The sequence below is a fragment of the Microtus oregoni genome, unplaced genomic scaffold (genome assembly GCF_018167655.1).
Source record: "Microtus oregoni isolate MIOR12 unplaced genomic scaffold, Mior012 000003F_ref0000135, whole genome shotgun sequence".
Lineage (NCBI taxonomy): Eukaryota > Metazoa > Chordata > Mammalia > Rodentia > Cricetidae > Microtus > Microtus oregoni.
Genome location: NW_024543062.1, coordinates 33,595,670 through 33,622,814, shown reverse-complemented (window position 1 = coordinate 33,622,814; position 27,145 = coordinate 33,595,670). Strand labels below are relative to the sequence as shown.

The following is a 27,145-nucleotide window of genomic DNA, read 5'->3' as shown; positions in this document are numbered from 1 at the left end:
ACCTTCCCCAGGCACTTGTTGCTGTTTACTTCTGTGCACTATGTTGTAAGGGGTGAATGGTGGTACTGTGTACCCATGTGCTTTGTATGTGGTGCCTGCTTGTGTTTAATACGCAGGGTGTTAGGGTAACGCATCCCATGCTTTGCCAACATGTCATCTCCGTGTTCTCGGGCTTCAGTGGGACATGCACTTGTGGGAGGTCCCACTCTATAAAACCAACCAAAATAACACTGATCTGAGAAAAGATGTGACAGTAAGGCCACCAAGACTGGGCTACCTGCAGTTCCACTCCGTAGCCCGTGTAGACCGTCACATTGTATGTGCACTCCAGGAAGCTGCCGAGGGGCTGAGGTGGGAAATCATTTGAGTCGATGTATCCCTCGGGCTCAGAGAAGCTCACGCTGCAGAGAGCTGTGGAAGGAACAAATGCTGCGGTCAGGACACGGGGCTGCGGCCCATAGGTGTGCTGTGGAGTGGACGTCGACCTATGGGCTTAACTGTATGTCCACCAGACCCCATGTGCCCCTGGAGTCAACACAGAGACAAAACCAGGAATGACTCTGCTGCTGGGCAACAGGGAGGAGAAGAGAAGCTGAGAAGGGTGTCCGCAGAGGTGCAAGAGAGCCAAGAGTTCCACAAACTTGAGTAGGGATTGCTGTCTTGTTTTCATTGATGCCTGCTGACCTCTGTCCTCTCCTGATGGAAGCTATAGGTCATCAGAGGGCAGCCCTATTCAGCCTTAGACAGAATGGCATTCCACTCCCATCTTTTAAAAATAATTTATTAAGACATATATTTTATGGATATGGTTCTCTATCTCCATGTACACCTGCAGGCCAGAAGAGTGCATCAGATCCCATTATAGATGGCTGTGAGCTGCCCTGTGGGTGCTGGGAATCGAACCCAGGCCCTCCTGAACACTACCAATGAGCCATCTCTCCAGCCTCCTTTCACTCTCATCTTAAAGGCAGGTAGATCAAAACACTGGGAGGGTCGGTCGGGCCTGCTCACACAACACACATTCAGACCCGGCGGACAGCCTTAGTTGTGAGGTACCGAGCACAGTGACCCTTAAACAATGGTGCTGGTGACAATGTTCTAAGCAGAGGACTTGTCTGGGAGAAAAACAGAGGCCTGAAGGTGGCATTACCAGGAGCCTCCAACAATCTGACCCAAAGCTTACCTACTTTGGGCAAGTACACCTGGCTCCTGGTGTCAATCTCCACAGCCTGCATCAGCTCAAAGACCCCTGCTCTGTCATACAAAATCCGGTGATTTTGCACATTCTTGCTCTTCTCTCTGCTCCCTACTCCAAGAGGGTGGAGATGGTCTTGGCAGTTTGTTCCCCATAAACCTTTCTTGCTATCCATGGAGAGGCCCAGTTCTGCAGTTTCAGGGCACCCTCGCTTGCACAGAGAGCGGCTGCGATGCATGATAGGCAGCTGTGGCCTCTCTCGATAGGAGAAGGATGCAAAGAGAGGTACCAAGTGCAGGCCTGGAGAGCAGGCTCAGCAGTCTGCTCCCTGCTCCAGCTTTTCTATAGGAAGGTGTAGAAACTGAACATCCTGCCCCCTTACGATGTCAATCATCTATAGCGACACCGCCTCTCCATGACGACAGAAGGCTGTGGGAGCAGTTCTCCTATGGTTTAGGGAATACGATGAGGAAGAAGTCTGGGGCTCATAGAATGGATACAACTAACTTTTCTGACATCTTTGTATCCGTGGTTGGCTGACTCTACAGAGAAACCAGAAGATAGGAAGGGCCGCTAGCCTGGAAAATCCAGGGCACTTCCGGTGAGGGCGTGGTTCCGTAGTGTGGCCCTTGCCTAGCATGTGCTGGACCCAGAGTTCTATTCCCAGGACACCCATGGCCACACACACACACCCTCTCCAAACAAAGTAAAAGGACGGCTGGAGTGGTAGCTTGCTCTCCCTCCAGGAGCAAGGCCTTGATTCCACGCCCTCTGTGGAAAGCACAACAAGGGTAGGAGGTGAGTGTGGCCTACCTGGGGCCTGCTCCGTGGTGATGATGGTAGTGGTGATAATGGTGGATGTGGTGGTCTCCTGGCTCTCCTCGGAAGCAGACCCGGTCAGCTCATTGTCACCCTTGTCCTGCAGGCTCCCCGGGCTGCTGTCGTCGGGGGCCTGTGCAGGCTCCGGGCTGTTCGGGAGCGAGGTCACCAGTGTGGTGAAGGGCACGATCTGCAATGGAGTAGGCGCTGTGGGCTGTTCAGGGTCCCCAGGCACACGTGGCTTTATGGTGGCTGAGGCAGGGGACCCTAGTCTCTGCAGAGTTGTCGGGGTGGCCAGGGGCCTCAGCTGCCTCCGGGCGGAGTTGAGTTTCTTCAGGGACAGCAGGCCCTTCCTGAGGGCTGGGGTGTGTGGGACACTGCCCTCATCAGGGAGTGCAGGGGGCAATGACCCCTCCAGCATTTCCAGTGCTTTCTGGGATGGCAGGGGTCCAGGAACTACTGATGTCACCCCCTCTTCCATGTTGCTCTCCAGCGAGGCAGAGGGCAGGAGGTAGGCTGTGGAAGGGTGTGTGTCTCCCTCTGGACCACCATCTGGGAAGAGGAGGAGAAAACATAGGCATTAGGTTGGGTCAGCCTCACCTGTGAGGGTGGCATCTAAAGGTGACACCCCAGACCAAATAGGAACAATTAATTCACTGACCTCCCTTCCCTTCTTTCCTTTCCTCACTTCCTCTGTTTCTCTTTCCAGAAGAGTTGGGGGTCCATCACCCTGGGACCCACTAAAGGTTAGGCCTACAGAAGTCAAGAACACCAGCTTCATGGTGGTGGGATGGAGGTGCCTCATGGTGGCAGTGAGGGTACTTCACGGGACATCGCAGCAGACACGCGTATTTGCTGATTGGTTCAGAGGCAGATTCATGAGGGATATGTGACTACTGGCAGAGAGGCCTAGTGCTGGGAATGAGCTTGCCCTACAGCGAGGAGCGTGGAAGAGGAGGTCTAGGGCCAGAGCTGGCAAGGGTGGGAGGGTTGGCGGGGCCTGTGGATCTTGCCATTCTGTGATTTATTTCTATATTGAAAGTAAAGCATGGCCCTCGAGTTCCAGTGGAAATATGTCACAGTAAACCGATGGCAAGCTGCAGGCTCATGCCCCACCCAGCTTCATAGCTTAGCAACCTCGCGCCCTGGAGTGAGTGCTCTTTGATCGCTTTGCTGACCCACACACGGCAGTATTAGGCTGCCTGCGGCTCCCAGTGCCACTAGAGAAGACAGTGCCACTCACTGCCAGCCCAGAAAAGGTCTGAACTCCATTGAAGGCTCTGACTGAAGGGGTATCGCTTTGGCAGCATCACTGGTTTTCCTTCCAATGGTTTAAAAATTAGCGCTTTATCTTTTTGTTGACAGAGGATTAAAATGTTCTCACCATTGATAATGAACAAACAATGGCACAGCGAGAAAAGACAGCAGGTTTGAGTGTTTGTGGGGCAAGTTTGGACTTCAGCATGCCGCTCTAAGAATACAAACTTTAGGCCGGTGGTGGTGGCACAGCTTTAATCCCAGGACTTGGGAGGCTGAGTCAGGTGTGAGTTCAAGGCCAGCCTGGTCTACAGAGTTCCAGAATAGGCACCAAAGATACATAGAGAAACCCTGTCTTGAAAAACAAGAAAGCAAGCACACAAACAAATAATATAAACTTTAGAGTCAAACTGCTTGGTTTCTTTCTCTGTCTTTTTTTCCTTTTAGAGACGATGTCTTCTGTAGCTGCTGTGTGCCTGAAGCTCGCTATGGAGCTGAAGATTCCAGGTCTCGCGATCCTCCCTCCTCCACTTCTGTAGTGCTAGGATTCCAGGTGTGCTACCATGCCCAGGTTTAGGTGGCGTCAAAGCCCAAACCCAAAGCCTCATGCTAGGTAAACACTCAACCCACTGAGCCACTGAAAAAAAGGGAGCAGGAAAAGAGAGAGAGAGATGCTGCCCTCAGTTTGCTTCCTTCTTTCCCTATTCAGCCCGGGACCCCAGCCATCCACTCAAGCTGTCTGTATTTAGGATGGGTCTTCTCAGCCCATTCTCTTTGAGAATGTTCATGGCATCCATCTTAGGGTCATTATGGCTGTGATAAACACCAAGACCAAAGCGACATAGGGGAGAAGAGGGTTATTTGTCTTATGCGTCCACAACATAGTCCGTCACTGAAGGAAGTCAGGACAGGAACTCAAGCAGGACGGGAACCTGGAGGCAGGAGCTAATGCAAAGGCCATGGAGGGTGCTGCTTACTGGCTTGCTCCTCTTGGCTTACTCAGGCTGCTTTCTTATAGAACCCAGGACCACCAGCCCAGAGGTGCCACCACCCACAGTGGTCTGAGCCCTCCTCCAACAATACTGATTAAGAAAATACCCTACAGGGCTGGAGAGATGGCTCAGAGGTTAAGAGCATTGCCTGCTCTTCCAAAGGTCCTGAGTTCAATTCCCAGCAACCACATGGTGGCTCACAACCATCTGTAATGGGGTCTGGTGCCCTCTTCTGGCCTGCAGGCATACACACAGAATATTGTATACATAATAAATAAATAAATTTATATAAAAAAAGAAAATACCCTACAGCTGGATCTTATGGAAGAAGTTTCTTTTTATTGTTAGTCCCAGGATTTTTCTACACAAACAGTGTCATTTTTAAATTGTTTTTATTGAGCTATATATTTTTTCTACTTCCATCCTGCCCTCTCCCATGAAACATATGCTCCCAATTTACTCAGAAGATCTTGTCTTTTTCTACTTCCCATGTAAATTAGATCCATGTATGTCTCTCTTAAGGTCCTCTTTGTTGTCTAGGTTCTCTGGGGTTGTGATTTGTAGGCTGGTTTTCTTTGCTTTATGTCTAAAAGCCACTTATGAGTGAGTACATACGATATTTGTTTTCCTAGGTCTGAGTTACCTCACTCAATATGATGTTTTCTAGATCCATCCATTTCCTGCAAATTTCAAGATGTTGATATTTTCTCTGCCACGGAGTGCTCCTAATTGTGTAAATGTACCACATTTTCCATATCCATTCATAGGTGGAGGGGCATTTATGTTTATTTTAGGTTCTGGCTATGAAAAACAATTCTGCTATGCACATAGTTGAGCACATGTCCTTGTGGTATGACTGAGCATCCTTTGGGTATATACGGAAAAGTGGTATTGCTGGATCTTGAGGAAGGTTGTTTCCTAATTTTCTGAGAAATCACCATACTGATATCCAAAGTGGCTGGACTAGCTTGCATTCCCACCAGCAATGCAGAAGTGTTCCCTTTCCCCACAACCTCTCCAGCATGCGTTGTCATCATTTGATCTTGGCCATTCTTACAGGTGTAAGATGGAATCTCAGAGTTGTTTTGATTTGCATTTCTCTGATGGCTAAGGATGTTGACCATTTCCTTAAGTGTCTTTCAGCCATTTTAGATTCCTCTGTTGAGAGTTCTCTGTTTAGGTCTGTACCCCATTTTTATTGGATTATTTGTTCTTTTGATGATCAATTTTTTGAGTTCTTCGTATATTTTGGAGATCAGCTCTCTGTCTGATGTGGGGTTGGTGAAGATCTTTCCCCATTCTGTAGCCTGCCATTTTGTTTTGTTGACTGTGTCCTTTGTTTTACAGAAGCTTCTCCATTTCAGGAGGTTCTATTTATTAATTGTTTCTCTCCATGTCTGTGCTACTGGAGTTATATTTGGGAAGTGGTCTCCTGTGCCAATGCATTCAAGTGTACTTCCCACTTTCTCTTCTGTGAGGTTCAGTGTGGTTGGTTTTATGTTGAGGTCTTTGATCCATTTGGGCTTGACTTTTGTGCCTGGTGATAGATATGGATCCATTTTCATTCTTCTACATGTTGATATCCATTTATGCCAGCACCATTTGTTGAATATGCTTTCTTTTCTTTCCATTTTATATTTTTTGCTTCTTTGTAAAAAAAATCAGGTATGTGGATTGATATCTAGGTCTTTGATTTGGCTCCATTGTTCCTCCTGTCTTTTTTTTTTATGCCAATACCAGGCTGTTTTCAGTACTGTAACTTTGTGGTAGAGTTTGAAGTCAGGGATTGTGATGCCTCCAGAAGTTCCTTTATTGTACAGGATTGTTTTGGCTATCCTGGCTTTTTTGTTTTTCCAGATGAAGTTGAGTATTGTTCTTTCGAGGTCTGTGAAGAATTTTGCTGGGCATTGCTTTTGATAAGATTGCCATTTTTACTATGTTAATTCTACCTATCCAAGGGCATGGGAGATCTTTCCATTTTCTTGTGTCTTCTTCAGTTTCTTTCTTCAAAGATTTAAAGTTCTTGTCATACGGGTCTTCCATTTGTTTGGTTAGAGTTACTCCATGATATTTTATGTTATTTGTGGCTACTGGAAGGGGTGCTGTTTCTCTGATTTTTTTCACCCCATTTATAATTTGTATAAAAGAGGGCTACTGATATTTTTGAGTTAATCTTGTATCCTGTTACATTGCTGAAATTATTTGAGTTGTAGAAGTTCCTTGGTAGAATTTTTGGGGTTGCTTATGTAAAGTATCATATCATCAGCAAACAGTGAGAGTTTGACTTCTTTTCCCATTTGTATCTCCTTGATCTCCTTTTGTTGTCTTATTGCTCTAGCTAGAACCTCAAGAACTATATTGAATAGATATGGAAAGAGTGGACAACCTTGTTTTGTTCCTGATTTCAGTGGGATTGGGAAGCAGTTTCTTGATTGAGGTTCCTTCCTTTCAGATGACTCTAGCTTGTGTTGAGTTGGCCTAGAACTAGCCAGAACAGCACATCTTAAGTTGGAAAACGCTAAGCTGAGCCGTGGCACATACACAGTTTCTTCAACGATGGGTTGGCCTTGCAGCTGCTCAGAAGAGCCATGGAAGAGCTCTGTTCTGCTCTTCTGTCTAGTGGGGCTACTCTCTGCTGCTCATTGGAGCTGCTACCCCTTAGCAAGCCAATGTGCAGGGCTTTTAGGAGAAGATTTGTGTCCCGCTAGCACTTAGCAGGTGCCAGCTCCAGCCGCCACCTCTCCTCGTGAAAATCATAGCATGTCCCTCTGCAGGAATCCAGAGCAGCATGAGTGACCCCAGGAGACAACTTGAGAAATTCCCTGTGTGGACAGAGGTCCTTGTCAGTTTCCTGCAGACAGACACTGCCTAAGTCAGTCTCTGGCCTCTCAAGTGCTGCCATCTAAATTGGTTTGAGTGGCAACTGGAATGTCTGGTTTACTTTCATGGTGCTGGTGCACAGGTGTGATCACCATGAACCCCAACAGTTGCAGATGGCAGCAACCAATGCACCTATTGGATGAAGCTGACCATTGGTCAGCATTCCTTCCAGAACATTGGGGTTGGGAATCGAGGAGGAGGGGGTTGGTGATGACAGAGTAGACTACGTTCATCTAAGAGCTAAACATGGATTCCCAGTCCAGCACCGAGACTTCAGTGATGTGGGTTCAATGCCTGCCAGAGGCAGTTGCCTCCCCTGGGGGACCCGGCTCATTCAGCTTTCTACAATTCAGCTCCCTCTGTGAAGAACGAACTCTTCTGATGAGGGATGTGCCAAAAATCAGCGGTCCAGCAGTCACCAGGGCTCTTATCTCGTGGCTGATGGTGGCTGTCTTTGTAGATGGTGGACCGAGAAAGAGGTCATGGGACTTTTTCGGTGGAGGTGACAGGCCAGGGTACCCAGCCCAGGAGGCCCACTGGGCTTGGATGTACAGAGTTTGGCTGCAGTTGGGGTGGGGACTCTGAGCAGAGTTCCTTTGTGGGCTGTGCCCTCTGGTGTAGAGGCTTTGTCTCCTTGTCTCTCTCCACAGGTCGAGTGTGCAGTCCGGCAGGATGAGGTCAGGGCTGCCAGCTCCTATACTGTGGGAATGGAAGCAGCTAGTCGCCGACAGCCTGTCTTGATGACTCTGCAGAGTCAGGCAATGTGACTGATGAGCTGTTGGGAGCTGCGGCCAGCTCAGCTAGCCCTTCATAAATACATCTTGTCCTTCTAGTCACAGGGAGGCTGGGAAGGGTGAGGAGGGATGAAAGGAAGAGGGTGTGTGGAGGAGGGCGTGCTGAGGGGAGCACCTGTAAGTACGATTGGGAGGATAAGTGGTACCAGAGCAGGAACAGGAACTAGGGTTTCACCCCTTGACCACAGTGGCAGTGACAGGCCAGGTCTTTTTCTTTGATGGCTATTGGATTGTGGCTGGTGGCAAGATGGGCGTGTGTGGTGTGCTGTTATCTGTTGCTCCATTTCCCTCTTTGTTGGCCTCATTAGGAAGGAAGTTATGTTCCTGTCCCTTAGAGAAACAAAGATCGGGGACACAAGGTGCTTTTTAAGGCCACACAGCAAAGCCAGAGTCTGCTCTAGAGTTACCGGGACTCAGAGTGAGCTGTTTGCCATTTCTGCCCCCTCCCCACCCCAAATGTACTGCTCTATCCTTCCACATGGCTTCAAACCCCAGGCAGGTCTCCCACCTCTGTCTTTCTGAAGGAACCAGGGTGCCATGTTAACTTGGCATCTTTCCCCACCACGCATTCAAAGCGGTCTTCTGGGAGTCCTATCTTTCTAAACCTCCGATTAATCTTACCCTCTTCCCAAGTTCTGAGGTTGTGGGAGTGCATCTTGGGAAACTGAGGATTAAAAACAAAACAAAACCATGCTTGTGCATAAAAAAAAGACAATCTTCATGTATTGCTTGTGGGTATTTACAGCTGTGACTTCAATGGCCAATTTGAAACAGTTGGAATCCCTGGGACACAGTCCCCAGGAGGGATTGTCTGCACTGGGCTAGCCTGTGGGCCTGATGGGGAGGGCAGTCTTCATTACTGTAACTGCTGTGGGAATACCCAGCACCACCACCGCCTAGGCAGGAGGACCTGGCCTGTGTAATAGAGGGGAGAGCAATTTGAGAACAATCAAGCAAGCAGGCAGCGTGCTCTCATTGACTGTGATGTCACCGCCACCATGACTTCCTGCAGCGATGGACTGTGGAACCCTTAATAATCCCTTTCTCCCCTAAGTTGCTGTTTTTATCAGGCTATTTTAATCACTGCAACAGAAAGGAAATTAGAAAAACCGGGGACAGTGTGATCATTTGCTACAGCGCACAGTGATGAAACCATGGCAACTAGCAGTCTGTCTTCTCAGGTAGCTGGGGTGACCCTGCATTCCTGCTCCTCTTGCCTCCACCGCCCAAGTGCTGCCACACCTGGTATATACAGTCCTAGGGATTGAACCTGGAACTGTGCATACCAGTGGAGGATGTTACTGATGGAGCTAAAACCCCAGCCCAAACCTGATGACCATTCCTATATATTGGGAATCTTTGGATTCTCTCGCTATCTCAAAAAAAAAAAAAAAAAAAGGTAGTTTATTCCCAATTATGGGTGTCTCTCTGTGTATGTGCATGTTAGTGCAATACCAGAGGAGGCCAGAAGAGGGCACTGTGCCCTTTGGTGTTACAGCTACTCAACATGGGTGTGGGGTCATAACTTAGGTCCTCTGAAAGAGCAGTGAACACTCTTGACACTGAATGTCTCCAGCCCCTGGCCTCTCTTTTCAGCCATTTTGAAATGTGTCGTAGATTGTTGCAGGTTTGCAGACCCCAAACACCGTCATCGAGATCTCCAACTACCCACATTTCTCTCTATCTTCATCTTGACAGCTCACCTTTTTATTGCTATCTCATAGGGATCCATGACACCAGCGCCACAAATGAACAGTGCATGTGGAGTCTGCCTCCAATGTTGAGCTAATTTTACATACTACCTCACCCTCTTGTCCCACCCATGCCCCTTCAAGTGTCAGAGTCTGCCTTCTAAGGTGGCACAGTCCATTGTGAACTCAGAGCACAGTGGCTTTGTCCTTCTGCCTGACAGCAGCCATCTTCACTAGTCCAGTGTCTTGCCTGTGCCATGTTGGTATTAGCCATCAGCCTGCAAGTACCTCAGAGATACAGTGCTTGCATTTCCTTTAAGTACTGCCCAGGACATGAGGGTAGATCTACCTTCACATTTTGAGGAATCTCCAAACCCTCTCTATAATGGCCTTGCTTATCTGTGTTCCCACAACAGGATGTGAGTGCTCCCTCGTCATGACAATGCTTATCTGTGTTCCTGCAGCAGAGTGTGAGTGCTACCTCTCCATAGTGGCCAAACTTACTCATGTTCCGACAGCAGGATGTGAGTGCTCCCTCTTTATAATGACAATACTTATCTGTGTTCCTGCAGCAGGGTGTGAGTGCTCCCTCTCCATAATGGCCACACTTATCTATGTTCCCACAGCAGGGTGTGAGTGCTCCCTCTCCATAATGGCCACACTTATCTGTGTTCCCGCAGCAGGGTGTGAGTGCTCCCTCTCCATAATGGCCACACTTATCTGTGTTCCCGCAGCAGGGTGTGAGTGCTCCCTTTTCACACTCACTCCAGCATTTGTTGTTATTAACCCATCTGTTTTGATAGCCCCTCTTCTAACTGGGTGGGTGACACCCTGGAGGAGGGTCCTTGGCATCAAGGAGGATCAGAGAATTGCCACCTTCTCTTTGGCTCCATGGTTTCCTCAGTTTTGCCTCCTAGGTGCAGGTGGCATGGGGAAGGGGGTGACACCACGCTGCTCCAAAACCTCCTTACCCTTGACAGGAGCAGAAGGGGACATTCCTGTGAAGGACTCCATGACTTCTCCACCAGCACCCCCACCTTCCAGGGCCCCAGGCTGGCCAGGTACTATCTCCACAGCTAGAGCCCCACAGGAAGCAGTTCTGGCCGCTATCCTGAAACTCTGCCCATCCACAGAGGCCTCCTTCTCCTGTCCTGAAGTGTTCTCTCCCAACACACAAACCAGATCTTCCTGGTTGACTCCAAACTTTGGGCCAACATCAAGCCTGATGAGTTGTGCCTGTAGCCTGCACTCCTGCGGCCTGAGGACTCCGCTTTGCCAGCCGGCTGAGTGCCACACAAAGCCAAGTCCCACTGCACTCATTCTAAATTGGATCCCGGGCTTCAGAAATGCAGCGAGTTAATAATTCGCTCTAAAGGGCTTTCCTCCAACCCCCAGGGGCCACTGAGCTAAACGCATCTCTCTGTTTCCGAGCACTTAGAAATCTCAGCTACACATGACAGATTCTTCCCTTATCATGTGCGCTCAGCACTCTGCTTGGGTGCTGTCAATCAACCCATCCATCCATCGCCCTTCTGTGAAGAGTGGCTACCAACTTTCTCCTCCAGCCGACCCTCACCACTCAGATATCGTCCCTGCTCTTAGGAAGACACATGTGGAAAACCAAATACAACACTCACACAGGAATGTGAGTGTGAGTGTGTGTGTGTGTGTGTGTGTGTGTGTGTGTCTGTGTAGCCATTAATGACATGTTCCCGATGCAACTGCTCTTTCCAGGGACAAGCTGAGCACCTGCCTTGCTTTCTCTCTCTTCCCCTCTCTCCCTCTTTCAGGGAAACTGATTAAATGGAAGAGGCCCCAAAGTTCATCAGCCTGGGTCCTGGGAAGGCTAGGAATTCCTGCCCCAACTGTGATAACCCCTGTAGCAGACAGCAGCAGGTGAGGACGGGCCATGGTAGGAGGGAGTAAGGGACGCTGGTAGGAGACACTCTTATGTTTGGATTCCTGTGGTACTGACATGCTCCAGACACCCCATGAACACTGACGGAGTGAGGAGGGGGTGGGTTAATGACATTCCTGCGAGTCCGTAAATTTCTCAATATTCTGGATGTGTCAGGGCCAGGGCAAGGTGTAGATGTCACTATACATGACCAGCTCCTCATGCTACATTCCAGCGAGTCCCTCTGCAGCCTGGTCCTCAGGATTCTCCCTTCCATCAGATCCAGGCATTAGTTATCTTTTTTTATTGTACCAAATGCACACACAGAGCAACGGAAGGGAGGGATATTATTTCCCTCATGGTTTAGAGTATGGTCCCTCACTCCATGAAGACATGGCAGTGGGAGGGTGTGGCTGCCTGCTTACACCCCCACGGACAGAGAGAGGGGATGCAAGAGGTCAGCTCAGCTTACCCCATTTCTTCTTTTTGTTCAGCATGTGATATTGGGCCATGCTCACATTTGTGATGATGCCTCCTCCCTTAGATAACCCTCTAAAAAGGCTCCCTTAGAGAGCTATGCCTACAGGTTGTGCCTCACCAGCGCCCTAGGGATCTCTAATTTTTAAAAGTTTGTTAGCACAGTATTAGTTACACACAGTAGGCTTCCTTATGCTATTGCCATTCACAGATATAATGCATTTTGATCATATTTGCTCCTTTGCTCTCACATGTCTCCAATTCTGCTAACCCCGCCCTCCCACTTTCCAGCCAGCCCCTACTTCAACTGCCAGGCCGTGTGTGTGTGTGTGTGTGTGTGTGTGTGTGTGTGTGTGTGTGATTGACCATTGTGCTTAACCAGAGTTACTGGCAGGAGTGTGGGGGTGACTAATCCTTCAGGAGCACAGTGGCTTTCCTGTGTCTATGCCACTAGGAGAATGTGTCTCCCCCTCCCTAGGCACTTCCTACTCCAGCAGAGAATTAACAACCACAAACTAATTTGCCTGGGGACAAAATGAGTAGACAGATTCGCTTCCGTGCTCTCTTTCTCTTTGGAGTGGAGCTGATTGTCAGTAAGAGGTGGGGGTAATGGAAGGGTGGGTAGCTGGGGTCACTGGTGGACTATCTTTGATTTGCTGTAGGGGTACAGGGAAAACCCGAGAGCCCCAGCCTTCCTTTTGTGTATAGAGTTGGTGTGATCTCTATTAGACTGACACGCACACAGGAAACTGACTGGCTAAGTGTGTCTCCAGGTATGTCTTTGGGGGCCTGACTGAGAGGGGGAGATCTGCCAGAATGTGTGCCCATCCCATGGCTGGGGGCCTGGAAGGAGCCATGAGAACAGATGCTCTTCCTGCTTCCTGATGGGCAAGCACACTGTCCTGCCCCACCCCCTTCACAGTACTCATCACAGACAGAAACCTGTGAGTCTGAGCCTAGCTGGATCTCCCTCCTCAGCATCAGTGAGGCTAACACAGCCAGTGCTGGGGCAGGAAGACCCTGGAGCATCCTCCTTGGTCACGGGAAGATTCCCTCCGCGCAGTGATGGCCAGCAGGGCTTTTCGCATCTCTGAACTGACCACAAGAGCTGAGCTTTTGTGGTGACATGCTCACTGGTGGAGTGTAGAAGATGCCTGAGGTAGATCAGTGAGGTGCCAGGGTCACATCCACCTGGCTGGCATGTGGGCTTAGATGAAGTTGGGTTTTTGTTTGTACACAGACCTCAGCTTTGCCGAGGGAGGCGCAGACAGCAGGCTTGTGGGACAGCTCATTACTGTCAGTAGCTGTTTGAGACCCACCTTAGGCCTGGGCCTCATAACCCAGTGAGGGTTACACTTCCAACACAACCATTGTGTATTTATGAGCTACACCCCTTCAGCTCACTGTCTACTCAACTTCAGTTTCATGGAAGAAATTCTATAGAAGGTTCTGGAGACCTGTCCTGGTGTCTTCAGTGACATGTGGCGTCTCTGCGCCTTCAGTTGTCCTGGTTCCCACCCATCAATGTATCTCTCCCCTGCCTCTCTAATATAGCCAACCCCTGTTCCAGCCCCTGACTTATGAGCTCGGCTACTATTGCAAGTTTTCAACTTTCTACTGATGCGAAATCTCCCAGTATTTAGAAGGAGTTGCCCTTGGAATCTCTTGCTGTTTTCTGGCCAATCTCACAGGCTCACAGTGCAGCTCCTGAGGAGCCTTACCATCCTTCGTGCAGCCAGAAGAGTAGGCCAGGCCAACAAGGGCATTTGGACTTATAATCTCTGTGCTTTATTTTCCCCATCTTAAATGGAGGAGCATCGGCATCCCACCCCTTGCGTAGGTTTCTCCCTTAATTCTCAACCCCACTGCACTGGAGGGGGGCTCTCCTCCACCACGCTGGCTTCTTTTCCATGCCTCATTCCCCGCTGAGATAACCCTCTTAAAAATAGTGCTTCTGTGTCCTCTACTTGCCAACGCCTCTCTAGAACCTATTCTGTGACCATGGACCTGACCCACAGAAACCCCATAAACATTTCTTCATGAGCATGCTTACTGCACAGACAGTGAAACTTGGTGATTTAGACAAGGCCCACTTTTGTCTACATAGCATCTTGTGGACAGTTTACGCTGCAGGCTGAGCATCCCATATCTGAAAGTTCAAAATGCCCCACATCACGCCACAGATGGAAAATTTTATACCACAGAACTTGGTTTCGTGAATAGCGTTATTGAACACATTGTATGAAAACAGCTTCAGGCTGTGTGTGTAAGGTGGCTATGAAATGGTACAAACTCTGTTTTCAGCCCCAGCTCCATACCGTGCTTGTGTGTAAGCAGTCCTGAATTTGAACAAACTGAAGCCGGAGCTGGATGTGGCCCCAGAGCTGCTAACATTGGTCAAGTCAGTTCTCAGTAATCACGCTTCAGCTGCCATGCCCAGAGCAGGAGGCAGCCGAGTCACACAGAGCAGATAGCTCCTGGTTGTGTCAGCAGGACAGATGGACACTCAGCTGGTGTACTTCTCGCTTGACTGTTATGGTTTGGGGCCCTGACTAGCATGCTGTGCTCGTGGGGGTGGGCGTGGATGGGGAACTTTGGTGCCAGCACATGCCACTCTCAACCAGCAGAGGACATGTGCAAACGGAACCCCAGACTGCCCCCATGGCTGTGCAGGAGTCCAGGGAATGCAGGGGACTTTGGCAAGTGCCAAATGGGTAAGCTTGATAGGGAATGTCACAAAGAGAGGAGTGACATTTGACTATTGTCCTCCCTGCCCTGGCTTCTTCCCAAGCCATGGGTGTCCTTTGTAATTCCTGCTGGGTTCAGAGAACCTGGAACATTCTTTACGTCATTTACATTTCATCAGCATGCTGGCTGGCCACTGTGTCGTCCCTCCCTGTGTGTAAGCCCAGAGAACTGTTGGCGCCCTGCTGTGGTTGTGCCTGCATCTTTAACCCTGATTAACAGGGCTGACTCACTATGCGTTGAAGCGTCTCCTTTCTGCCCACCTGCTCTCTCTCCAGCCCCTGTCACCCACCCTCCTCCACTCATGCTTCACGGTGGACTCTGTGGCTTCTTATAGCGTGGCCTCAAGGGGAGGACACAGTGTGGTTTATTTGAGTAGATGAGCATCCAAGTCACGGAGGGGAGGAGGAAGCCTGCGTGGGAATTCAGTCAACATTAGATTGCCCATATTCCCATGAACAGAGCAACGTGGTCCACGGGTGAGCTTCAAAGACCTGAGTTAAGTTAGTGATTTGTCCCCTTCGGCTGTGAGCCTGGCCTCAGAGGCAGAGAGAAAGGGCCTCCAGCATGTGTATAAAGATGCGTTCAGAGGTGCAGTGAGTACCATCCAGATCCCATCCCCCAAAGCCTGTTCCCCACGTTGTAAGATATTAATCCTTGCATTCTCATCCTTAAAGAAACAAACGCAGCGGGTTGGGACTATGTTCTGAGTTCTACAGAGGATCGCCTTGTGAGGGATCAGAAGCCAGTTCACCTGGCTGCAGAGATGGGGTGTCATCTTTGCTGATGTAGCCAGGATAGCGGTGGCTCTCTTTGCTCGGGTTGAGAGGGACAAAGCTACTGCTGACTTTCCTTTTAGAGATGAAGAAGTGGAGGAGCAGAGAGGATTGGTCAGCTGACTCTGCAGCCTCAAAACTCTGGATGAGGTGAGGGACTGGGCTGTGTCTGCCATATGATTCCCCTGGCCCATCTGGGAATTCTGGTGAGGGTGTTTCCAGGGAGGGCACAACTTTAAAGGTTAGCTCAAAGGTCCCCAGGGACCGTCCAGGGAGTCCTGGGCAATGGGGATGCACACTGGCCCCTCATCTCAGGGTGTCCCAGGCAATGGGGATGCACACTGACCCCTCATCCCAGGGTATCCTGGGCAATGGGTTTGCACACTGCCCCCCCCCCCCAGGGAGTCCTGGGCATTGGGAATGCACACTGGCCCCTCATCCCAGGATGTCCCGGGCAATGGGGATGCACACTGGCCCCTCATCTCAGGGTGTCCCAGGCATTGGGGATGTACACTGCCCCCCCCCCCCAGAAAGTCCTGGGCATTGGGGATGCACACTGGTACCTCATCCCAGGGAGTCCTGGGCAATGGAGATGCACATTGGTGCCTCATCCCAGGGAGTCCAGGGCAATGGGGATGCACACTGGTGCCTCATCCCAGGGAGTCCTGGGCATTGGGGATGCGCACTGGGCCCCTCAGTGGCAGAGGGCAAAACGCTTTAGCTGAGAAGTGAATGAGTGGAGGTTCCTGGGGGTCAAGGGGCCACCCCAGAGGCCCCATCCCACAAATGAGCCTGTTGTCATTTATTCGTTTAAGTGCTTCTGCAGTGACTTCTGTGACTGGTGACTTGTAGCTGGTGTGGTTTGTCATGGTCGTGGTGGGAGACATTTTTACCTGTCCAGCTAGGATTGGAGGCTCTTGAAATCAGGTAGGCCAGGGTACTGTTCTATCTTACCATGGAAGAAATGAGTCCTTCCCTGTGAAGAAGGGATCAGCCCAATGTGCACTGTAGCTGAGGGAGGGGTCCGGACGGTGTGCACCCTGCTCCTGTCCTTGTGCGCTGTGACCACAGAGGGGTCCGGACTGTGTGCACCCTGCTCCTGTCCTTGTGCGCTGTGACCCCGGGGCAGGGGTCCGGACGGTGTGCACCCTGCTCCTGTCCTTGTGCGCTGTGACCACAGAGGGGTCCGGACGGTGTGCACCCTGCTCCTGTCCTTGTGCGCTGTGGCCAGGGAGGGGTCTGGACAGTGTGCACCCTGCTACCATCCATGCAGGTACTAGGCTAACTTCATTAACTGTCTGCATTTACATACACATAGCCTGTGGCCAGCTGAAGGTTTCAGAGCCTTATGGGTACTAAAGGAAGCTTCTTGGACTGAAATGGAGAAAGAAAAGCTGGGCTGAGGGGATAGATAACCGTGAAAGGACTGGGAAATGAATGAACGAGGACTGAATTTGATTCCAGAACCCATCTGAGAAAGCTGGGCATGGTGGTAGACACTTGTGATCTCAGCACTGGGAGGCGGAGAGAGGGGATCCCTGGGTTCACTGGCCAGTCAGTCTAGCCTATTACCAAGCTCCAGGCTAGTGGCAGATCCTGCTTCAAGCAAACAAACAATTTCTCTCCCCCAAAAGAACAACATCCCTCAAATAAGACAAGGTAGATGACACCTGAGAAGGAGCTCCTTAGATTAGGATTTGGCGAGAGAGGGAGGGAAAGAGAGAGACAGGGACCACCAGTTAAGAAGCACTGACCTTGCCTGACCTCTGCTGAACAACCCCTTTTGCTGAGCCTGTTTTCTCTCAGGTAATGCAGGAGGTGAAGTGGGATGCATTTGTGGGGTGGGAAATGGGATGTGGGGATGGTGGACTGGGATAGAGGGGTGGTTAGGCCGTTCTGAGTTTCCATTGCTTTTACTGGCTGTGCCATCGGCTCAGCCTGCTGCTGCCGGGAGTTGCCTCCTTTGGAAGGGAGATAGGGGCCGGCTCCAGCATAAGACAAAGCTGTCGAAAGGTTCTGCCCAGTCCCTTTTCCTGCCTCTGCAGCAAGATCCACTCCCAAGGTGGTGGAAAGCTTCGGAAGGAAATTGGATTGCAATTTAATTGATGGCCTGGAGGATGTGCTGTGGTCATTAAGTTGCCCTGAAAAGCCAGCCATTGTTCTGTAGGAGACAGAGCCCTGCTTGGATGACACAACACAGGCGTGCGTGTGTGTACATGTGCGTTTGTGCGTGCGTGTGTGTGTGTGTGTGTGTGTGTGTGTGTGTGCGCGCGCGTGCCCACTCTCTTCCTTACTGGGCCCACTGTGAGCAAGAGCATGTCTCAGATGCCAGGGGGACCCCAGCGGTCACCATCATATGCTTCCTCGGAGGACCTTGAGTCCTGCAGTCCCCCAGCTCTGTCTCCTTTCTCTCATCCTCTCCACCCCGCCAAACCTGCAGTCTGGGAACGTCCTCTCTTCTGACCTTGCCATAGTCACCTTCAGTCCCTCCATGGCTTCTGTGCACCACCAGGCTCCTCATTCCCTTGGCCTCTGGGAAGCCACTGTGAGCTTCCAAATGCTTCCTCTGAGTCTTAGAAAGCTCCGTGGTCAGGGCTCTGAAAGTCTCACAGCCAAAAACAAACACCCCAGCTTGACTGAAATCTCCATTTTCCAAGCCACTTGTGTGCAGACGTTCCTTCTGCTCTCTCTGTTCATGTCTGTCTTTAAACATAGTGGAAAATAGCATTTCCCAAAATTCCAGTTTTACCCAAATTTGGCTGAAACCTTTAGTCTGGATTTCAACATTCTAAAGGGAAGGTCTCACAGTCAGTAGTCACCGGAGAAGAGGGTGAGGCTCAATTTCCGCATCTGTGAAATGGCTGTGTGGGAGACACCTCCCAGAGAATTAAACTGGTGGAGCCCTGTCCAGAACAGGAGCACAGGACTATAGTGACAGAGATTCCCACATGACATGTTCCCTGCTATCAGGACCCCTTTTCTCTCTGCCAGCCCATGAACTCCCAGGTTGATCTAGAGTCAAATCCCTTTGGCAGAGAGATTCTCTTCCTAGTGCTTCTCCAGAACCTCAAGTTCATTCATTCATTCATTGCTTTCTTCTTTTGATTAGTTACCAGTCCAGCCTCTGCACCTGCCACTGAGCTTAGAAGAAGCCAGACAAGGACCAAAACTCAGAAATGGTGACCTACCTGCCCCATGATAGTCATGGGAATGTCTGTGATTGCTGCAGGCTCTCTGTCTCTGTCTCACTTGCTTAATGTTTATTTCTCCCAGTACCCCAGCCTCTCTTTCTCTCTTTACAAGTTTATTTCCTCCTTGACTGGGAGTCCCTTTCAGGTCTCAGACCATGAGGAGGGTGCCTGCTTGCTGAGAACGGAGGGGCCTTGTGAAGCCTGGTGTGTCCCCCCATCCTCGGCCTCTGTAATCAGACTTTTCTGTCAGCTCCTGGGACATAAAAGGCACCCTGACCACATGCAGCCAACTCTAGCTCAGCTTCCAAGGTGACACAAAGACCTGGCTCAGATACGTACAGAACTCGAGTTTCTAGTGCCCCCGGGGCATGCTTAGAAAGCTGCTTCACTTCTGGAAGAAAAACGGTGAGCCCGGCTGCAGGCTAGCCCTCTAAGGTGAGCCCGGCTGCAGGCCAGCCCTCTAAGGTGAGCCCGGCTGCAGGCCAGCCCCCTAAGGTGAGCCCAGCTGCAGGCCAGCCCTCTAAGGTGAGCCCGGCTGCAGGCCAGCCCTCTAAGGTGAGCCCGGCTGCAGGCCAGCCCTCTAAGGTGAGCCCAGCTGCAGGCCAGCCCTCTAAGGTGAGCCCAGCTGCAGGCCAGCCCTCTAAGGTGAGCCCGGCTCCAGGCCAGCCCTCTAAGGTGAGCCCAGCTGCAGGCCAGCCCTCTAAGGTGAGCCCAGCTGCAGGCCAGCCCTCTAAGGTGAGCCCGGCTGCAGGCTGCTGGGTGGCTGCTCTTCCAGGTTCTCCCCTTGTGGAATCCAGCAAGAGGAGGCGACACCACGCTTCAAACAGCTAGTCTGTTTTTAGGGAAGACGCCATTGTCTCAATTAAAACGCAGACCAGAATATTTAATGGCATGGAAATTGATTTAGAAGCTATTTAAATAATTCCTCCCTGGAGAAGAGGGGAATTACTTGGCCTAATTTTCTGGAAGCATCCATTTCCTTCCTGCTCAGAATTTCACTGGGGTGAACTGCTGTGAGCATGAGCCTCCTAGGACTCGGCTCCCTCAGGAGGACAGAGCTAAAGGGAGACAACTGGAGTCAACCAGGGAGGACAGGGTGACTCGAGGAAGGCTCTGGGTATCTCATCCTCACAGGGAGGAGCTTGGGGGCGGGGCTGCTGAGGCATGGTCCACAATGTCATCAAGAGTGATGGGGGGGCAAGTGGAGGCAGAGACAGCAGAGGGTATAGCTAGCTCTCACCACCCTTCAAACAGAGCACGGTAAACTGCAGGATACTGGGGTGTCTTTGAGCTGAAAGAGGGTGCAAAGAGAGTTGGAAATGGATCTGGATTTGTGCCTTGCCCTTTGGGTCACAGCAAATCTATAAAGAATCCAAACTTAGCCTCATATTACTTTCCATTCCCCTATCACAGTGGAAAACACAAAGGCTCAAAGTGGGTGAGCTATACAGACTATAGCTCATGGGCTGAATCTGGCCCTCTGCCTGCTTGCACAAATAAAACTTTATTAGGACATAGTGTGCTTTTCCTTTTAGTTGCTGTCTATGGCTGCCTTCCTGTTTCTTCAGCAGTAACAGGCAGCCTAAACTATTTAGAACTTTACCATTTAAAGGAACATCTTGCCAACCTCTGTTTAAAGTTATGGGTATGGAAATAGTAGTTTTAGAGGTGTGTTTTATTTAGTTAGTTGAAATTTAGAAAAGGGAAAAGTCCATCCATTTCATGTGGCTGGATCTAATGCCCCACTTTGGTGTTAAAGCCTGGAAGGCACACCCATTGACTTTGTTGTTGTCTTCATGTGAGTTTGTATAGTAAATAGAATGGGAGCCCAGAAAGGTCAAATGACTGGCCCGAGGCTGCACAGCTGGAAAACAAAAGATGAGAACAGCACTGACACTGAGGTGTTGCTGAAGCCAAGTAAGGTCCCTGCTTGTTCTCTGTGCCTCTCAGGTTGAGCTCTGTGGTCATGTGACTGTCCCTGCAACCACCAGATGCTGACTTGTCCCTGAAGCTCTGCACTGTCTGGTCGAGAAACACACCCCTAGAGCATGCTGGGACTCCAGAATGGGAAGGATCTGGCTGACGCTGCCTTGACTCTGTGCTGTGACTGGAACCCTCAATCTTAGTGCAGACAGCCACCCATGCTGGAAGCTTCAGTTCTTAACAATGGGAGTTAGAGCACGGTTGGAACGGAGGAAGCCATGATTAGAGTTGCAAGGGTCCCTCCACCAGCTGCTTTCTGCCTACGACATGAGAGGGTAAGAGGTGCAGCAAAAGGCCTGGTGCAGATGGGAGACACTCAAGCCATGGAGACTCAAAGGGCCGTGGACATCTGAACAGGTTGGTTTAAAACCAAGGGTCTTAGGGTTCAGTTGGATGACGAATGGGGGTGAATCTCAGAGAGAAGGGAGCAGCCAGTAGGAGGATACTTAGGCTTCACTGGTGGGGGTGAACACTCTCCTGAGATGGTACTTGCTGAGCGAGGCACAGTGGGGGGGGGGGGGGCGGGATGGCTGAGCGTGCCTCTTGAGTCACTACAGAAAGTGGAGACTGTTTCAGCTTCTGGGAATGTCAAGTGGAGGCGTGTACAGTGCTGAACACAGCCTGCAGGGCCCAAGAACACAGCTAAGAAGGACACTAGCAAAAGCATTAAGGCAGGGAGGAGATGACACTGGCACCAGAGTCACAGCAACAATCCTCAGATCTGCCACTCACTAAGTGACCGTGGACACCTCATTTCAATGTGGTGTCTTGTGTCTGAGTGTTGGGTTCCCAGGACAGAGACTAGAGTCTGGAGACTCCATGTTCCCTTCAGTGTTCATGTGTATACTGACTGGTAGCCTTGTTCTACACACAAGGACAATAAAGGTCAGAGAGGCACATACACCTGCCCCACATCACACAAGAGACAGTGGGTCCTGACGTTAGTCCAAGCCCGAGTTTCTGCACTCACTGTCATGATGATAGCATCTCTGTGTGCCTATGGGACAAAGGCTGGACTGGTTGTTGTGCTCCAGCATTGGGGAAACCATGGAGTCAGGTACAGCAGAGGCCAGACATAGTGGGGGAGAGAAATGAGGGAGCTTTGTCTGGTTCCTAGTCACATCTGGGTCAATGACTAGCTCCATCTTCCCTGGTGAGCTCTGCAGATTGGCAGGATGGTCTGGTCTGGTTACATGTCCAATTCTGTGCCCCTCCTCAAGTGGCGTCACCCTCTTCGTCTTCATGTGATATCCCCAAACTACCCAGGGACCCCCTTCTTTTTCTCATTTTCTCTCTCCATTTCTCTATTGTGTTAGACAGCCCGTCAGAAGCCAGAAGGCTCATTCTCATCTCTTCCCGCCACCACAGCCAACCACAGAGCTTGCTTTTCTCGTTCTCATCTCTTCCTATTCCAACGGTCAATCACGGAACTTGCTTTTCTCATTCTCGAAATGTTTTTCTCATTCTCGAAATTTGCCTCACCACTTAGATGTAGCCCAGGCCAACTTTCAACTTGTGATTTCCTGCCTCAGTTTCTCTCGTAGTTGAGATTACAGACAGGCCCCTCCTGCCTGCTCTTATTGACTACCATCTCTTGCCTTGAAATTCACAACAGCCTCCTACAGTTTTCCCAGACTCAACCTCTGTCTTCAAAGACTGTTTCTGTGGTGGTGACTTTTCTATGATGCCCGCCTGATACCCCTATGATCAAAACCCTCAGGCTTGGGGCTGGAGAGATGGCTCAGTGATTAAGAGCATTTGCTAGTCTTGCAGAGGATCTGAGTTCAGATCCCAGCTTCTATGTTGGCTAGTTAATTGCTCCAGAGGATCTGATGCCCTCTTCTGGCCTCCTTAGGCACAAACATATGTGGCATATACATACTTACACATACACTCTTTCATACACTTACACACACGTGCTTATATATTTACATACATGCATACACACACAAACTCATACAACTTATACATATACACGAACAGAAATAAAATGAAATTCTCAAGATTTTCCTTTCAGAATGAGATTTGACACTTTCAAACAATGTGTACAGGGCTTTCCATGGAGGTCCTTATAGCTTCAGCTTTCCTCCCTAGCCCAGACTCTTCATTACACAACCACCATTGGTAGAGTAATCTATTACTTTCTAGACAGGCAAATTCTACAACATAGTGGTTAGAAACAAAAGTTCAGGATTCCAGACAGACGAGTAGCGTAGCACGAACACAAGAGGCAAAAGAATGCAAGGAAGTGTGTGACCGTGACATGGATGCTTAGTGAGAGAACACAGGGAAAGATAGATCAAAGCTGGAGAGGAGAGAAACCAAGGTTCCAGTGTGCAGCAGCGGGGACAGGCGACCCATAGCTGAGTCCTCTGATCACTTCCATGGAAGCCAAACTGGACTTAGTGCTGTTGACGACGGGCCGTCTACACTGACTGCAGCTAGTGCAACCAACTGTGCAACGGAGGAGACTGAGAAACCGCAGCAAGATCTGCGATGGCAAGGCCATCAAGGGTCTATGGTTTGGCCATGCACATACCAAGGGACCCATACAGCTGATGTAACTCAGCACAGTGTCTTGCTATGGCCATAGCTGACCTTAAAAGAAGAGCCCAGAATCTCCCCGAGCTCCTGTCACATACTGCTCTAGACACAGAGGCATCATGCGGGCTCCAGGTGTTCATGCACCCTCAGTTCTGAGTCTTTGTCAACAAAATCCCCCTGCCTGCCTTTGGCCAGCTTTCTCCATTATTGGTTCATTGAACTCACTGTTTGATGCTTTTTGAAACTGAAAAACAAAAAGAGAACCAAACCAAACCAAACCAAAATAAAAAACCCAGCAACAATGATTCAAAAAAAAAAAAAAAAGAAAAAAAAAAAGGCCCAGCAGTCAGGACTCTGAGTTTAGATCCATGCTCTCTAAGCTCTGTCTTACACATATTTTCTTACATAGACACAGGGTGGAAAACACTTCTCCAGCAGAAGGCCACTGTGGGGCCGGTGAGTGATTTCCCTTGGACTTGCACACTGTGCCTGAGTCTATTCCGATGCTAGCACACCGTGTCATTCTACACCCACCTTGCTAATGCCTCCTTTTGACTCTCACTTTGGCACGACTCTTCCAGGAAGCCCTTGGGATTCTTTAGCTATGCCTGGGGTTCTTTCTATGTTTCATGGCAAGGTATCACTGTGTAGCCTGACTGGTCTGGAACTCTCCATGTAGACCAGGCTGGCCCGAAAGTTGCAGAGATCTGCCTACCAGTGCCTTCTGGAAATAAAGATGTGTGCCATCACAGCTAAGTTGGCTTCTTTTTTAAATGTGTCTGTGTGTGCGCATATGTGTGTACATGTGGAACCCAGAAGTCAATGCTGGTGTCTTCCTCAACCCATCTCGGTTTTTGAGGCAGGGTCTCTTCGTCAGTAAGGCTCCAGGAGCTGCCTGTCTCTGCCTTCCTGGTGCTGAAATTACAGGCAGGAACCGCGGTCCTGGCTTTCGTGTGGGTGCTGGGGATGGAATGCAGGTCCCCACAATCACATGACAGTCACTTTGCTGACTGAGCCAGATCTGGAGTTGTTTTTTGTTTTTTTGTTTTTTGAGACAGGGTTTCTCTGTGGTTTTGGAGCCTGTCCTGGAACTAGCTCTTGTAGACCAGGCTGGTTTCGAACTCACAGAGATCCGCCTGCCTCTACCTCCTGAGTGCTGGGATTAAAGACGTGTGCCACCACCACCCGGCCCAGAGCTGGAGTTTTTAATCGTGGGGCTCATGGCTGCCTGTTTGCTCTTCACGGTGCTCATAAGATGCCACCCATCAGGAGGCAAGCGCTGTTGTTTTGTTTCCTCCATGCCTGGCATGTGTGGTACCTTCAGGTTACATCTGTCTGATGAATGGAGAGTGGTACACCCTTCTCTGCAGGGCCTGGACAGGCTTCAAAGGTAGGGGTTGTGCCTTCTCCCGGCCCTGCACCCTGCAGCTCTCCACTCCACAGGGCTTGGGCTGATGCTCACAATAGACATTTTAGTTTGAACCAAGTGGAAATGACAGGCTCGTTCCAGGAGTCCTTCCATGGCCATCTCAATGAAAGGAGGGAGTGGCTGGCTGGCAGAGCACATAGATAAAGCGGTGTGGAGTTGGCAGAGCCATTTATCTTCCAGAAAGAACTAAGGATAATCTTGAGTGGGCAGTCTGGGTGGCTTCTTCTTCCTAACACAGATGGTATCAGGGTGATAATCTCCTGAGGTTTCCATAGACACTGGATGCTGGCTAGAGCTAAACATTTGGTTTCCTCCTGGATCTGTAACTCCCTGTCCCATACAGTGTCAGACACTGGACTGCAGGGACCAAACAGGTGCTCTGCACAGGCAGGAGGATAACACCTGCATCCTTTCTCCCAGGGCTTCCTGCTTCAGTTCAAAACCTCAGCACAAACACCCTCTCAGCCATCTTACATTAAGGACTCTATCTGTCTGTCTGTCTTCCTTTCCACCTTCTCTCTCTCTCTCTCTCTCTCTCTCTCTCATCTGTCTGTCTCCCTTCCCACCTACCTATCTTATCTATCTATCTATCTATCTATCTCTCCATCTATCATCTGTCTGTCTGTCTGTCTGTCTGTCGCAGGTGAGCAGTCCTGAGCCTATGCCTAGGGAATGAATCCATTCTCACCTTTGTGGACCAGATATTTCATCACAGTTAACATGGATTACTTGCTTGCTTGAATGCGCACCCTTATTCTCCTGCCTTCTATTATGGGGTGATGCAGCAAGCAGGCTCCCCTGCTGTGGCCCCTTCAACCTTGCATTTATCACCCTCCGGAATCAAGCCAAGAGAACTCCTGTTCCTAATAACCAACCAGTTTCAGGATTTTTGTTACAGTATCACACAGTGAATGGAAGTCCCAGGTCTGGGAGAGGTCTTACACGTTACATTTTCAAACAGCCGAGGCCACGGCACTGCTGCTGTGGGGCCAGGGGTCCCACTGTGAAGAGAGCACCCATGGAAGCAGTTAGCAGCCTTGTAAGCATGGCAGAGCAAGCTGGAGGCCTTCAACAGCTGTGTTGTTTGGATGTTTTCACAGTCTCACGTGTTTGAACATTGGTCTCCATTAGTAGGTGTGGTAGTTTGAATGTAATTGGCTTTTATAAGCTCATAAGAAGTGGCACTAATAGGAGGTGTGGCTTTGTTGGAGGAGGTATGGCCTTGTTGGAGGAATTGTGCCATTGTGGAGGTGGGCTTTGAGGTCTTATATATGCTCAAGCCATACCCAGTGTCTCAGACCACTTCCTGTTGCCTGCAGGATCAAGATGTAGCTCCTTCTCCACTCTCAGCTTCTTCCCCAGCACCATGTCTGCCTTCATGCCACCATGACCTGTCATGACAGAACCTCTGAAACTGCAAGCCACCCAATTAAATATTTTACTTTGTAAGAATTGCTGTGGTCATGGCATGTCTTCATAGCAATAGAAACACTTAACTAAGACAGTAGGTGTGTTTGGGAAATCTGTGAAGCCTGTAGGGGAGGAATCTCAATAGAGGAAGCAGGTCATTGGGGGTGGGAGTTGAGGTTTTATAGCCACAACCAACTTCCTGTCTGCTTTCTGCTTTCCCCACTGGGGACATGGCAGACTATCACTCTCTGGATGCCCTGCCTTGCCTGGCCATGAAAAACTGGCCCTTCTTACTCTGAAGCCAGCATCAGTTCATCTCTTATTGCTTGTGTGCTTGGTCACAGTCTGAGGAAGAGACCAGAACAAACTCTGAGGCCTGGGTCTCCCAAGCTGGACCAGGCAGATTCTGGAGGAGGCATGAAAGCAAGGAGGGATTGTCAAGGTGATGACCTCCATGTGGCTCCACCTTGCAGACAGAGGTGTGCTGGCCAGAGGTCTGAACAGCTGCACTCCCCTGTGTTCAGTTGCCGTGACACCTTCGGGCCATTTAGATTTAGGACTCAGGGAATGCAAGACTGCTTTGCATTCAGGGCTGCCTCTGCCTCTCTAACCTCTGTGCCTTTGCCCGCTTGTCTGCTTATCTCCGACCCAGTCCCTTTTGTGCCTTGTCCTGGCACAGCACTGCCTCCCCTCCCGTGTGCAGCTCTCTCTTATCTGCTCACACTCTGATTTGGTTCTTGCTTCTCTGCTTCCCCAGTTTTATCTTTGTTCATTCCCTTCCCTGGCTCCTTTTGTGCGCAGAGAGTGCAGGACCCAAGGTAACTAAGTCAACAGGTTGTTCTCTGCAATAGAAGTTCCCTCTTCCTGCCCCTCCCTTCCCACCTGATCTTCCTGAGGACTGCAGCTTAACCATCTCTCCCTGGATCCACAGCGACCAGCTACTCCACAGGGGCCAGCTACTCCACTACCATGCAGCACTGTAAAATCTAGAATTGTGAAATAGATTGCCTCTTGTCTGTCCAGCAGGACCATGGACTGTGCGAAGGCAAGACTCTGTTTGTCTCA

General features: G+C 50.1%; 1 protein-coding gene across 3 annotated transcripts in view; it reads right to left on the bottom strand.

The window, feature by feature from the left end:
• Window positions 1-27,145, bottom strand: part of Sez6l (seizure related 6 homolog like) — a 150,437-nt gene that overhangs the window by 47,134 nt on the left and 76,158 nt on the right. For all 3 annotated transcript variants that reach the window (XM_041647492.1, XM_041647501.1, XM_041647510.1), the window contains exons 2-3: window positions 2,009-2,566; window positions 278-411 (exon numbers count right to left, since the gene is read on the bottom strand). In XM_041647492.1, the coding sequence (XP_041503426.1) occupies window positions 278-411; window positions 2,009-2,566 (692 nt within the window). The remainder of the gene's footprint in view (window positions 1-277; window positions 412-2,008; window positions 2,567-27,145) is intronic.